Source organism: Syngnathoides biaculeatus, chromosome 19 (genome assembly GCF_019802595.1).
Source record: "Syngnathoides biaculeatus isolate LvHL_M chromosome 19, ASM1980259v1, whole genome shotgun sequence".
In the NCBI taxonomy this organism is placed as follows: Eukaryota; Metazoa; Chordata; class Actinopteri; order Syngnathiformes; family Syngnathidae; genus Syngnathoides; species Syngnathoides biaculeatus.
In genome coordinates, this window is record NC_084658.1 from 13,813,788 (window position 1) to 13,829,570 (window position 15,783).

At 39.8% G+C, this 15,783-nt stretch overlaps 1 protein-coding gene across 1 annotated transcript; it reads left to right on the forward strand.

Moving 5' to 3' along the window:
• Positions 1 to 2,377: 2,377 nt before the first annotated feature.
• On the forward strand, positions 2,378 to 15,738 carry sgk3 (serum/glucocorticoid regulated kinase family member 3). The gene is made up of 17 exons (XM_061805010.1): positions 2,378 to 2,611; positions 7,028 to 7,188; positions 7,294 to 7,377; positions 7,462 to 7,534; positions 7,631 to 7,706; positions 8,307 to 8,388; positions 8,661 to 8,710; positions 8,818 to 8,875; positions 10,572 to 10,655; positions 10,728 to 10,859; positions 12,120 to 12,232; positions 12,338 to 12,374; positions 12,979 to 13,065; positions 14,125 to 14,220; positions 14,299 to 14,454; positions 14,745 to 14,834; positions 15,027 to 15,738. The coding sequence occupies exons 2-17, from the start codon at positions 7,111 to 7,113 to the stop codon at positions 15,195 to 15,197; spliced, it is 1,467 nt and encodes a 488-aa protein (XP_061660994.1). The 5' UTR covers positions 2,378 to 2,611; positions 7,028 to 7,110; the 3' UTR covers positions 15,198 to 15,738.
• Positions 15,739 to 15,783: the final 45 nt, after the last annotated feature.

Consider the following 15,783-nt stretch of genomic DNA (forward strand, 5'->3'; position numbering starts at 1 on the left):
CGGCTCTGTATGGAGGTTTTCCTCCGTCTTCCCGTTCAACCAAGAGGCCAAGCCGCTCACAACTGTGCCGCTCACGGCTGTGCATGGAAATATTCCTCCGGCTTCCTGATCAACCGAGTGGCCGAGTGGTGGAGCCGCTCACGGCTGTGTATGGAAGTATTCCTCCGTCTTCCCGATCAACCGAGCCGCTCACAGTTTTGCAGCTCACGGCTGTGTATGGAAGTATTCCTCCGTCTTCCCGATCTACCGAGCGCCCTAGTTGCTCATGGCTGTGCCGCTCACGGTTGTGCATGGAAGTATTCCTCCGTCGTCCTGATCAAACAAGTGGCCGAGTGGTGGAGCCGCTCACGGCTGCGTATGGAAGTATTCCTCCGTCTTCCCGTTCAACCAAGAGGCCAAGCCGCTCACAACTGTGCCGCTCACGGCTGTGCATGGAAATATTCCTCCGGCTTCCTGATCAACCGAGCGGCCGAGTGGTGGAGCCGCTCACGGCTGTGTATGGAAGTATTCCTCCGTCTTCCCGATCTACCGAGCGCCCGAGTTGCTCATGGCTGTGCCGCTCACGGCTGTGTATGGAAGTATTCCTCCGTCTTCCCGATCAACCGAGCCGCTCACAGTTTTGCAGCTCACGGCTGTATATGGAAGTATTCCTCCGTCTTCCCGATCTACTGAGCGCCCGAGTTGCTCATGGCTGTGCCGCTCACGGTTGTGTATGGAAGTATTCCTCCGTCGTCCTGATCAAACAAGTGGCCGAGTGGTGGAGCCGCTCACGGCTGCGTATGGAAGTATTCCTCCGTCTTCCCGATCAACCGAGCTGCCAAGCCGCTCACGGCTGTGTATGGAAGTATTCCTCCGTCTTCCAGATCAACGGATACTGCCATTTCTTCATCGGATGAAGATCAATCCGAGAAATCACCGCTGGGCGTAAATGGTGTCCCATGTAGCCTTTGTTGCGGCACGTAACACGTCACATCCGCGCACGTAGGTCATGTAACTTGCAAAAATGGCAGCAGGCCCTTAAAATTCGTAATTGTCGATAAAAATCTTCTTGAAACACTATTAAATGAGGGAGGATTTAACATCACATTGTCAAAATAGAGTACATATTACATGATTTATTGGATACATTTTTAATGCAAACTAGTGGATTTCCCCTTTAAGCGCTTGGGATAACATGGAAATTCCTGATAATGTGTTTCAGAAAAAGGTAAACAGAACCCAGAAGATGACTGGCCCATTCTGGCATGACGCTTGATCAATCACCTCCAATGCGTTGAAATGTCTTGTTTGGCCGCAAATTGATTAGTACAAAACCCTAACCCAACAATAACACCAGGACAATACAATCACAAACATAAAACAATTGCCGATGTATGGAAGTAGATTAGTGCCACCGGGATTTGAATTTGAAACATTAAGTGAAATACGCTGTCTGTAATTCAATAATTCGCGATCTGAAATTAACCTTCGTTGTTAATAAGGCAGGGTAACCTCTGGTCATTTCAAATTCTATCCTATTTCAAACTCAAATCCTTTAAATATTTCCATATCGATGGACTTCCATCCACTGAAATTTAATCTTGCCTATGACGTCTCCACCGTCACCTTTCCAGTGCTGTTGTATAAGGTGTTTTGCTGCCACCCAGTGGAGAAAATAATCACAGCCTCAGCGTTGAAGAATGGTTTGTTTTACCGGCACTTCCGGCCAGTGACGTAATTTGACGATGGACTTATTTTATATTGCTGAAATAGTTTTGGGACATTTCGTCCTTTTTTTTTTTGCATTGTCATCTCATCATTTCTATTTCCATCTGACGTTACATTTTTGCTTAATGTTTTTTTCTTCTATTTTTCATCTTTTTCGATTTATATTTTCTAATACTTGTTCATGCACTATTTTGGTACCGACCAGTCACCACAACTACGATTCCCCATCAAAAATAAATGAAAAATCAATTCAATCGGTGTTTTCGATTTATGTACTCAAGGCAGACGACTTTATATCGAACAAGTGTGGCTATTTAGGAACGACTTTTACCTTAGCCTGTAGGTTGCCTTATTTAACATTTTTTTTTCCAACTGACTGCACTTCTGACTCATCGTCCGTTAAAACATCATGCAAAGCATATAAAATTGGAATCTGCGTAAAAATAAAATAATATAAAATAAAAGCAACGACGGTATGTCTCCGAGTTATTCGGCATTTTGGGTTGGTTTGTAAAACGCTTTCAAAACTATACAGCATTCATCAAGAACAACCTATTTATCCCTCTGTGGTTGTTTACTAGCGTTTTTCTCCCAAAATGACAACTGTTATTTAATTTACTTTGAAAGTACATGGCGGAAGTAGAAACACGCGTTTAAGGTGAATATCACACGCCTGTTGCCTTCAGGTCCCGTGACGAATTTACATCGGAACTTTGTACGAGCAGGAAAGGCTGATGTTTCCTGCTTGTCTGTGCTGAGTCTCCCAGTCGCAACAGGACCTCACCGCCCTCACGTGTTGGAAGGGGTTAGTAGGGGGGCGACGGGTCCCCTCATCCCGGTTCGAACGCCTCAAATGTCGGGTTAATTGAGGACTCGGAGGAGAGCCACCTCGAAACTCCGAAAGGTACGAGCTCGACTTAAACGTTACCTTACATTGCTAACGTCGCGGTGGCTAGCAGCGGGGCTAACTTATTTGTACAAAATGTACCTTTTTTTCTTATGTATTAATATTTGCATACATATATGCTTTTATGTTGAGGTTGAATTCCTGTCATTATGTAACACCAGCTTGCCATACTGTTGTTTGTTGTTTTACTACTATTTAGGCGGAAGTCAAACAAGAGCTAATTATCTTCAACGAGCTCAGTCTATTTTTTTTATTTTTATTTTTTTTTTTTTTACAGAACTTTCATTTACAATTCAGTTTCCTTTACTGGAGGGATTTTTTTCTCGTCTAATTTAAAGTCCTTTTTTTTTGCTTGTTACTCCTTTTTTAATATTACTTGTTAGATGCTCACCAAGATTAATCCTCAAAAAATTAACACATTTGGGAAATTATTTCCAGGTATTAATTGGGTATATTAGTCTAATAATGTTGGGGCTGTTTTTGGTGGTATTTTTCCGAAATCGTATGGATGGATGCATTATTTTATTATATATCTGCATCATGTACATTTAATGTAATATGCAATAGTACTCATATTTATGTAATGTGTTTTTAGTTTTTATGTAATATAGTTGTATTCTTTACATAATCGTTTTTTATTTGACTAATACTTTTTCGTGTTAATCTAATTTAAAAAAAACACTTATTCTAGCATTTGAATATTCAAAATTTAAAATTAAAAAAAATTGTATGCGCATGATTTTTGTCATACTTTTTAGTACTTCCCTCCAGGGATGTTTTTATATATATATTTTTTTGCATTTCATGGACTTTATACTTGATTTAAAAATGTATGTAATTTTTCTCATATTTGGACATTTTTATGCCATAATACTTTTATTACTGTTATTTAACATTTTTTTGCTTTATATGTTTTTCAATATTGTTCGACAATAATGTGGTACGAGTAGCACTAATGGGCGTGTGGGGGGAATCCAAAATAAAAATGACATAATTTAAAATATGTAATACAATCAAACATATTAGAGTGAAGCGTGTAGTTATGCACACAGGCTGTTGCAACATTTTTCTTTTTACAATATTTCACTTTTCATGTGTTCTTTTTTATGATTAAGTAGAGTTCAGTTGTATTTAACTTTTATGTACAATACATTTATATTTACTTTTTGAGAAGTATGTTTTTAAAAATGTAATTAAGAAAAAAGTGCATCCTCTCACAGAGGAAATGTTTTATTTTGAATTCCTCACCGTACTAATCCTCGCATATTTCTGCCTGTCAGCACAAGTTGTTTCCCGGGGTGGTCTAAACACACGAATGGACCAAGTAACAAGTTTACAGTATTCTGCTTTATTTTAATAATACAATAAGCAATGCCTGTCAGTGGGTGTGGTACGTTGCAGCATTCCATATTTGGGAGTAGCCGTGATGTCTGAAATTATACATATTGCATAGGTGACTCCCCCGCCACCCACGGCCTGCTCCGCTCGCCCAGAACGTCTTCCTGGAATGTTAAAAACGCGCGTTTGGGCCGATGTGGCGTCGAGCCTATCATCGACTCAATCGGGAAGACATTTCCGCCGCACATTTAATATGCACTTAAATATAGAAAAAATGCTAAATTTGTACTTGGATAATTTAGTCCCCCCCCCCCCCTCAAAAAAATACAAACATTTTAAGGACTAAATCCAAATGTATTTTAATTAAAACTTAAATACAACTCAACTGGAACAGTATCTCTGTAGACTTGGCTAATGATAAAAATTACTGTCAAATAATTTCACATTATCACACTATTTTCCATTATATTCTCCCAATATTTTTGTAGTTGTAGTCTAATATTTGTTAGTTTTTCTGTTTTTCACATCAGTTATTGTATTTTTTTTTGGGCCAATTTTTATGTCTTAATATTTTCGCATTTTTCTTTGGTTCACCTTGTAGTATAATATTCTTTTTTTTCCTAATATTTTTCATTCACTTGATTTGTGTCCTATTATGTAATGTCTCTTCATGACACCATATTTTTGTCATTTTCTCCCCCCTCCCCGCCCGTCTAAAATACTTTATTTATTTAAAAAATACATAAATAAATAAATAAATTATTTTTCTTTCATCTTGTCCCATTAGGAGTTGCCACAGCATGTCATAAATAAAATAAATGTAATAAGTTTTAAAATAATTTTTTCTTGTGATTTCCCTTCACATTTGTCATCTAATACTTTTGAATCTTTCCTCTCATATAATTTTCTAACATTCTAAAATATTCAATATGTCTCTCTTTTGTCTAATCTGCCGTTTTGTTTTTAATTTCTGTGCATTTTTTTTAGATCCATTTTGTAATTTTTTTCAGTGTGCATTGCTTTGGTTCTGGTTGTTTTGCGTAACTGTACCAAATGTTTTGACTCGCGCTCCTACCTTTAACAAATCTCTAATTTAATATCGCCAATATTTTTTTTTTTGCCACAACTGCATGTTTCTAAAAAAGTCCTTTGTGTGTTATTCTGACATTAAAAAAAAAAACTGAAATAATTGTGGCGATCCCAACAGACGCTTGAACAGGAAAAGTTGAGTCTGATTTCATGTTGGATGATAAAAGGGCAACAAAAAAAAAGTGTGCTGTATTGATTTTTATCCATATGGATGTAATAGTGAAAACTGTCCTACTATAATAAATTGACAATTTCACCCTTCCGACCAGCAAAGCAATGGCTTCTTTTTCCCGTCGAAAAGTTGACGCGGGTGACTCGCCAGTCGCCACCTCATCGTTTAAACGTGAAAACTGAAGCCAAAAACAAAAGGAGGCCTTAGTGTCATGTTGGCTGCATCTTAAAGAGGCCCAGCTCTTTAGGCCACCCCCCCGGCCCCCATTCGACGTGAGCAGAATGCCGCATCCTGCCAGGATGTGTTCGGGGCCAGATCAAGAGCGACGTTTGTTTTTTCCTCCCTCGTCCACGGCGAGCGCGCACGGCCGAAGCGACGCGCGACAAAGGGAGTCCTAAACAAACTGGGCTGACCTCAGCGGCACGGCACACAATGGACGCTCTCACGTGTGGACACAAAGAGCTTTGTCGCAAGACGTGACATAATTCATGGCCGCTTTTCGTACTGTACGTACTATACAGTTGGTGCTTGTCTGGCCGCTGACTTAAATTCATTTCTGCTTAAATTGATAGTGGGAGAAACGAAAAACACGCGTATTCAATTTTCTGAATAAGGCCATTTGCAATATTTTCCTGAATATTTGTATTATTTCTTATCTGTATTCAATTAGTTATTTCTCTCAAATGTTTTTTTTTTTTTTATATTTCTGTATTTTTGTCCTCATAGTATTTTCAAGTATTTCTGATATTTTAGTATTTTTGTCTCATATTCAAATTAATTTTTCCTGTCCTAATATCATCCATCCATCCGTTTTCTTAGCCGCTTATCCTCACAAAGGTTGCAGGGAGTGTTGGAGCCTAGCCCAGGTGTCAACAGTCAGCAGGCGAGGTACACCCTGAACTGGTTGCCAGCCAATCGCAGGGCGCATTGAGACAAACGGTCGCACTCTCAAGCACAATCACACCTAGGGGCAATTTAGAGTGTCCAGTTAATGTTGCATGTTTTTGGCATGTGGGAGTGGAGTACCTGGAGAAAACCCACGGGATTTGAACTCAGATCTTCAGGACTGTGAGGCAGACACTCTAACCAGTCGAACGCGGTTCCACCTACTTTCTATTTTCAACCTAGTTTGTTTGTAGTCATTCCCACAATTTGTCAAAATATATTTTCAGTATATTTTTTTAAATATTCTGTTGAATATTTTTGTGACTTTTTAATATTCCGTATTCTGTTTTGTACAGTATATTTGTGTATTTCTGGCTAATATCGTATTTTCCACTGTTGTCCTAGTTTACAAAAAAATATTTTGTTATTAAATTTTCTGGCTCCATTTTATATTCTCTATCTTTAGTATAATATTTTGGCATTTTTTTTTGTAATATTTCTGTAATTTTCATTGTCGACATAGACACTCCTCTGCGTTTTTCCAGTGTGAGGGGATTATCTATCTATCTATCTATCTATCTATCTATCTATCTATCTATCTATCTATCTATCTCTATCTATCTATCTATCTATCTATCTATCTATCTATCTATCTATCTATCTATCTATCTATCTATCTATCTATCTATCTATCTATCTATCTATCTATCTATATTTTCTGCTGTTGTCCTAGTTTACACAAAAAAAATATTAATTTTCTGCCTGCTTCTATCTTTAGTATAATATTTTGGCGTTTTTTTTTAGTAATATTTCTGTAATTTTCATTGCCGACGTAGAGACTCCTCGGCGTTTTTCCAGCGTGAGGGGATTTAATCCGAGTTTATTTTAAATAAGATATTCCTCCGCTCTAATTCTCTGCGGCCCGACAGCAAGATGCACCGCTGACCCGTCGTCTCCAGGAGGACGACCCGCCGCCCGTGCCAGCCTTCGACCTTTCTTCGCCCGCCGCAAGATGGAGGAGCAATCGGGCCTGCCCAACGTCAGCATCCCCTGCCACAACGAGCAGAGGGACAAGAAAAAGCGCTACACGGTACGCCAAATATCTTCCCAAGCGATTTTTTATTTTTATTTTTATTTTTTTTTTGTTTGTTTTTTCCCCACTCTTTCAACGTGTAACTTTTTTTCGTCTTTTCAGGTGTACAAGGTGATCGTCAACGTGGGGCAGCAGGAGTGGTTCGTCTTCAGGCGATACGCCGAGTTCGATAAACTCTACAACACGGTGAGCGGCGGCCATTTCCCCACGACGCCCACCCGCCTGCAAAGTCGACGCCGGCCGCAAGTTTCTCGTCTTTTTCGTCCGCAGTTGAAGAAACAGTTCCCGTCGTTGAGCCTGAAGATTCCCGCCAAGAGGATCTTCGGGGATAATTTTGAACCCGGTCAGTGCGAGTCCACTATGTACAATTCAGGAATAAGTTTTGATATTTTTCACACGTGTGCGTTTTATTTTATTATTATTATTTTTTTTAAACAAGAGTTCATCAAGCAGAGACGAGCTGGCCTGCACGAGTTCATCAAAGGCATCGTGTCCATCCCGCAGCTTTGCAATAAGTAAGTCACACATGGGCAAATTTTTATTACTGGGGGTGAATAGATATGGCAAAAAAATATTAAAAATAAATCCAGTTTGGCGTGTGCAGTGGCGATAAAAAGTCACAGTCATTTTTAACAACATTCACTTTCAAATCAGCACATCAACTATTTTCATTTTATGCATATTTGCAATTTTTATCAAATTATTTATTTTTTTTAATTATTTCATTTTTTTAAATTTTAATTGCAATTTAAATTTATCTATACAGAATTTGAATCATCATTTGCTCATTAAATATATCCCGACATTGGCAACGACCTTGTTTAAAATTAGCCCAAGATAAATAACTTTTTCCGCCATTAATGCGGCCTTTCTGAAGAGGTTATTTATTTTTTTTTTTATTTCATCTTTTTACAAGATTAAGACAGGTTTTTTTTTTTTATGTACAGTTTGCATCAATTGCACGACGTTTTCAAATGATCTGACTGATCACAAAAAAAATGGCATTTGAGCAGGTGCATGGCAACTATTTATATCCGCTTTCCACAAATATAGTACGAAACCGCGACGGATTTAAGAACAACACAACCGTTCTGTCGCCTTTTTGAAATGTGCAGTCCAGATGTGAGGAGCTTCCTGTTGATGGACAAAATGCAAAACTCGCAGAACTCCGACGCGTCCGAAGATGAAGACGATAAAGTAAGTCGAGCGCCACCAAAAATCTGCGTAATTCTAGTCTGTTGACCTTTAAAAAAAATTTCAATTATGTTTGTAATTGTTTTTTTTTTTATTTTACTTGGTATCCACGAGTCGCTTTTTTTTTTTTTTAAGTCATCTATAGTATCTTTTTATTTGCTACTCGGTGTAAAATGTTTTTGCGAACCGCTGATCTGGACGACGCCGAGTCCAAACAAAACGAAATATAGATTTTCACTCAAGTCGATCACGTTTTATCTTCTGCTCTTTGACAGAACAACTCATCTTCCCGAAACATTAACCTGGGACCTTCTGGAAACCCGCAGTAGGTTCCCGATATGTAACGTTGTATATTGACACAAAGACATTTCGGGGAGGGGGGTGGAAATGACACGCTGTCATTTTTTGTTTGTTTGTTTGTTTGTTTTTCAGCGCCAAGCCCACCGACTTTGACTTTTTAAAAGTCATTGGAAAGGGCAGTTTTGGGAAGGTATGCATGCAGTCTTAATTTTGAGAATATTGTACAGAAAGGGGCGTCAAACTCATTTTTGCCGCACTGTAGTATTGGTTTCCGTCTGAGGGCTGTTATGATTGTGAAACAATACCATTTTTTTTTAATCGCCTCATTATATAGCTAGTTTTGGAATTAAGGTAAATGGGTTTTTTTCCGACTATTGTTCATGTTTGGTAACACACAAAAATGCTTGCAATATCTCAAAGTTGTCATTTATCACATGGCAATTTGAAATTTTAACAAAAATCCTGGACGTTGACACGCACCATTTGCCTTCGCGGGCCACGTAAAACCACGTGGCGGACCAGATCTGGCCCTCCGAGCCTTGAGTTTGATACCTGTGCTGCACAGCGAGATAACGTGTTTTATTAGAAGCAGTTCCGTTCTTATACAATAACGTATGCCTTGAAAAGTTCTGATATTGTTGTATCTTGTCAAAATGAACGATACAAGGTTTAAAATGTGTTTTGTAAATATCGCATCTTTTTGGGATGCTATCGTAAAACACAGAAGCATTCCATATTTGGGGTCTTATCGCGTAAGGTAGTGTGGTAGTTCATTTTTGTATGTAGGCGGCACGTTGGCTCAGCTGGTAAAGCGTTGGCCTCACGGTTCTGAGGTCCCGGGTTCGATCCCGGACCCGCCTGTGTGGAGTTTGCTCGTTACACCGTGCCTGTGTGGGTTTTTTTCTCCGGGCACTCCGGTTTCCTCCCACATCCCAAAAACATGCAACATTAATTGGACCGTAGTCTATCAACAGACTCCGCCCCTTCCTGTCTCTTTACTGATTGAGTCTTGTCACCTCCTGACCTGATTGTTGCAACTCTCTCCTCTTCAGCCTCCCGCAATTGTCCGTCATAAGCTTCAACTTGATCCAGAACTGCACTTCTAGTAAATAAAAAAAAACAAACAAAAAAAAAAAAAAACGAAGAGCTACAGCAATAACATGTAAATCACAGGTGTCAAACTCAAGGCCCAGGGGCCAGATCCGGCCCGCCGCGTGGTTTTATGTAGCCCGCGGAGGCAAATCATCCACGTCAACGTCCGTGATTCTCGTGAAAATCTGACCCAAAATTTGAAATCGTCACAAATCATAAATTATAGCGTTGATATATTATAAGCATTTTTGTGTGACCAAATATGCTCAGATTCAAAACGAGTTTATAAATTCCATGTGTAAATATGATGAGGCGATAAAAGATTATGGACATTGTTTCTTGTTTTTTTTTTTTTTTTTTTTTTTAATCCTGCCTTCTTGGACTATGTTGTCGTGCACAACCTTAGTTTATAATAAAACCCACTGAACATCATGCCTTTGACCGGGAGTCCTGCATTTGGGTCCGCCCCCGCCACCGCTGCCTCATGACACGAGTTTATAAATTTCATGTGTAAATATGATGAGGCGATACAAGGTTTATGGTTTTAGTCATAACAGCCCTCTGAGGGAAACCGTGACCACAATGTGGCCTGCGACAAAAAACGAGTTTGACACCCCTGATATAAATGCTCAACGGCGATGCGCAAAAAGCTGAACCAACGTGAAATGATGACTAATTTATTATTATTTTGTGTGTGTGTGTGCTGGTAGTCTTATGAGTTGTGCATGAGGAAGTAAGAATTAAAGTACTGTCGTGGTTTTTTTGTTCCTCACTGTGCCTTTCATGTTCCGCAGGTGTTCCTGGCCAAAAGGAAGCTGGACGCAAAGTATTACGCGATAAAGGTCCTACAGAAAAAGGTCATTCTCAACAGGAAAGAGGTACGCATAAGAAAATGAAACTGCGTCCTTCTTCGGACCCCGGATGGCGACGCGGCGTTTTGTGTCCCTCAGCAAAAACACATCATGGCCGAGCGCAACGTGCTGCTGAAGAACGTGAAGCATCCCTTCCTGGTGGGGCTCCACTACTCCTTCCAGACCGCAGACAAGTTATACTTTGTTTTGGATTTCGTCAACGGAGGGGAAGTGAGTGATTCACGCCAAAAAAAAAAAAAAAAAAAGCTGATGTCATGAAAAAAAACGACGCTGTCAGAGGAATTTGACCCTGAAAACTGAATTGTAGCCCGGCGCACTTGTCAACGTTGTTATCGGAACTCAAGCGGCGACTTCCTCTGCGGGTCTTCCTTTTAAATGCTGACATGTGACAGTGAGTCGGAGAGAGAAAACACCGCATTTCGCCGAACAAGCACGCGAGGGTGCCGGCGAATGTCGCAAGCGCCAAGCGCATCCTCCTTTTATTAAATGCATTTTTAAAAAAAATTTATAGGGATCAAAATGACTGATAAATTATGTTGGAATTGCATGAAATATGATTCAAGTTTGATTACATTAAATTCCATTAAATTGTTTTTTTTCCTTTTGAAAATCATATATATTTTGACATTGATGAAATTATTTAATATTAACAGTTTGCCACTAAATTTAGATTACAATTTAACACATTGAATAATAACTTTTAAAATTGTATTACAATTTAGCAAAAAAATAAAATAGAATAAATAAACATGTCATTTTTTAATTTTAGCCTAAAAAAATGGAACAATACTTTTCAGGAATTATGTATGAATAAAAAAAAAAAACGATTTAAATGGCATGCATTTTTTTTTCTTAAAGGACATTAAAAATCATTTCTTATAAAATTCGGATTACATGTTTTACAATTTGAATTGCAATTTCAAAAATGTACTTAAATGAAAATGAAGAGTATTACATATGAATCCATACATCCATTTTCCAAGCTGCTTATCCTCACAGGAGTTGCGGGAGTGCCGGAACCTATCTCGGCTAACTCCGAACGAAAGACGGGCTACATCCTGAACTGGTCGCCAGTCAGTCGCAGGGATCATACTTTTGATCTACCACAAAAAATTTAATTAAAACATAACTGTTATACCTAATCTCCAACTCTAACAGTAATTTTTTTATAGCCACAAATCAATATAAAATAAACACACTATCACTTTAAGTCACAGGCTTTCTATTTAATTGTTGACCTTAAAAAAATCATAAAAATATTTACTTGCTAGGCCTGATTGTTGAAACAAGTCATATCTGTGGGATTTTCATTTTTTCCACAAATAATGAGTTTGCAGATTATACACTCGCCACAAAATTAGGAACACGGGGACAATCCCCCGTCTCGCCAGATTTCGGCGTTCGCGGCGACGGTCCCGCTCGGGGGTTTTGAACGCCCGCCACGGGCGACTGACTCGCTGTCGTTGTCAGCTTTTCTTCCACCTTCAAAAAGAGCGGACCTTTCTGGAACCCCGGGCCAGGTTCTACATTGCCGAAATGGCCAGCGCCCTCGGCTATCTGCACTCGCTCAACATCGTTTATAGGTACGTAATAACGCTCCAATGACATAAAAACGTTACGTAATATTTCAAGAAGGCTCTTCTGTGTGGTAACAAGCAATGAACTCACGTTTTGGTCTTTCTTTTCAGAGACTTGAAGCCTGAAAATATTCTGCTAGACCACGAAGTGAGTAGCACATTTCCTACCCAAAAACATGCGACATTAATCGGACACCCTAAATTGCCCATAGGTGTGATTGTGAGTGCGACTGTTTTGTCTCTATGTGCCCCGCGATTGGCCGGCGACCAGTTCAGGGTGTACCGCGCCTCCTGCCCGTTTACGCCTGGGATAGGCTCCGGCACTCCCCGCCACCCTCGTGAGGATGAGCGGAGAAGAAAATGGATTGATGGATAAAATGAGGGGACAAAAAAAAAAAAATACGGCACTGAAATCTCATTTGAAGTTATTTCAGTGACCGCTGTGTGTGTTTTTCTTTCCGGAACAAGATGGCGGCAACAATATTGTCACCACTACTCCACATTCTTGTACTACCAGTACACACACTATCCTTTCCAGTTCCCTCTCAAACAGGGATGCATGTGACGGGGATTAGCTGGTCCCAAGGATTCCTCCCCCCTAACCCGAACGCCGAATGGGACAGCCAACATTCCGGGGGGGGGCTGACAATAGCGTCCCTCAGTCGCCCGCTTTATAATAAACAAAAAACGCCTGTCGCGGCACACGTCGTCTAAAACGTCTCCCGTTCTGTCCCGCTTGGGTCTTTTGAAAGGGTCACATCGTTTTGACGGACTTTGGCTTGTGCAAGGAAGGCATTTCTCAGACTGACACCACCAGCACTTTTTGTGGGACGCCCGAGGTACGTACGCCTTCACTTAGTACAGTCCAACCCTTGAATTTCAACCTTTTTCCACAACAAAGTTTATAAAAAAAAAAATATATATATATATATGTTCCAGTTCAAACTGTCACCCTCACAGAACCTGTATTGACAAGACAGCTGCTGTTAGATTTGTGATGGGATGAGTGTAGTTTTGGTTGTGTAGAAATTTAAATGAGTGGACAACTACCGTAATTTCCGGCCTACAGAGCGTACCTGATTATAAGCCTCACCCAGTACATTTGTAAAGGAAATACCATTTGGTACATACACAAGCCGTACCCGTGTAAAAGCCGCAAGTGCCAACATTGAAACACGAGATATTTACGAAGAAAGACGGTACGCAGAAAGAAAGCGTTTTCAAAGTTTTAATACCTTATCTTAACATAGGAGCAACACAGTAGCACGAACAGGGCGGGTTAAAAAAAAAAAAAAAAAAAAAAACACCGCGGCAGCTACACAGTAGCAACACTGTAGCGCAGCACTAACAGGGCCAGTTAAAAAAAACACCTAAATTAGCATTACCGCTAGTGTGGCGGTAATGCTAGTGCGGTGCTAGCATTACCGTAGTGTGGCGGTAATGGTAGCGCGGTGCAAGTGCGGCGCTAACAGGGCCAGTTAAAAAAAAAAAAAAAAAAACATACCGGTCAAAATCCCTTGAGACACGGCAAGAACACGCTAGCGCAGCGCTAACAGGTATAAGTCACTTCCTCGGCACATATATTCCACCCGTCTCACTCTCACCTTTTCCGCTCGAGTGCCCCCTCCCGGCTGTTAGAAAAATGCACAAATTAGCCGCCTCACCGCATAGCTGCAGAGTTGAAAGCGTGTGTAAAAAGTTGTGGTTTATAGGCCGGAAATTACAGTTTGTTTGTTTTTTTTTTAGGGGGAGCGACAGTAACTGTTCCTGCAGGCTAAATTTTAGTTGGTTTTTTTTTCAATTTTACTTTTGTAATCTAAATTTACTACTTGAGAGTTTGCACTGTAGCAACTTTAGTGTGGACTATGCGTCATGGTTTTTTTGTTTCGACCCACCAGTATTTGGCTCCAGAGGTGCTGAGGAAGCAGCCGTACGACAACACCGTGGACTGGTGGTGTCTGGGTTCGGTGCTCTATGAGATGCTGTTTGGCTTGGTGGGACTCCTCTGCGGTTCAGGAAATGACGGTAAAAGATGACAAATTTTGACGATCATCATGCGTCCCTTTCTCCAGCCGCCGTTTTACAGCAGGGACACGCACGAGATGTACGACAACATTCTGCACAAGCCGCTGGTAATACGCGCCGGTGCATCCAACGCGGCCTGGTCGCTGCTGCAAGGCCTTCTGGAGAAAGACGGCGCGTTCAGGCTGGGAGCCAGGGATGACTTTGTGAGTGGGGGGGGGGGGGGTCTGTGCTGTAATGGCTCCATCTGGTGGCGTAATCACCGCCATTGCAACACAAAACTTGGGAATCATCGATTTGTTGTTATAACCTATTGTTGTGTAACATAAAAATGCACAATTGACTAAAAAAATAAAAATAACTGTTCAACATATTATGAATATTTATTTTTTGTATTAATAAATGTATTTTTTATAACATTTTTTACTCTTTAATATACCCTATAAAATAAATTTTCCTAGTTATTTTATTCTGTATATTTTTTCTTTTTTTCCAGAACGAGATCAAAACACACCCCTTCTTCTCCACCATCAACTGGACTGACCTCGAACAGAAGAAGATCCCTGTCCCGTTCACCCCCAAAGTGGTAATTGTTTTTAATTTTGTTTTTTTTCTATTGTTGGCAGAACACGACTGTAAATGTGAAAATACCATGTCAAAGCCACTACTTAAGGATTGTCTGATTTTATTTGCATATTTCTCAATGTATTGGAAGAAAAACACCATAATTTTACATTCTCTCTCTTCTCTGTGGCTTTTTGTTTTTTTTTTTAAACAGAACTCTTTCTCTGACATCTCGAATTTTGACCCCGAGTTCACGGAAGAGATGGTGCCCAACTCTGTGTGTTGGACCCATGAACACTCCATCGTCAACGCCAGCGTGATGGAGGCTGACGACGCCTTCGTGGGCTTCTCCTACGCACCGCCCTCTGAAGACTCCTTCCTATAATTTATCCCCAACGTTCCATCATAATAACATCTTAAAAGGGAAGAAAATTTGCGTCACGTCACCAAAGACAGCAGCTATGATATGAAACGGCACTTATAACAGATTTTATTGGGAACAAAGTATGATGGGGGGAGGAAAAAAATATATATTTTTTTTTTACCCATTTGTATTTATATAGAGTATATATAAAAGATGCTATTTTAAGAAATAAGGGCATTTATTCAGCATTGATGTCACTCCTAAAATGTGCCTTTAGCTTTGTCCACTTTAAAAAAAAAAAAAGACTTTAATGGACATAATTGGAAGAAAATATGTCACTGTGTCACTACTAATGTAGATTTGTCATTTCTATGTGGTTGCTGTAATTCAGTATTTCATATTTCTGAACTCTAGCCCGGCTGTAGAATTACTGGAGAGGCCACAGGACAGCGGTTTTTGTGTATCACAGGTTACAAATGTTCACCTTTTTTTTTTTTTTTTTTTACAAAGACTATTGTAGGTGTATTTTCTTGCTAAGTAATAAAAGAATTTTTGAAATGTGTCTCGAGATTTGAAGTCATATTTTCACTACTATATGCAATGTATT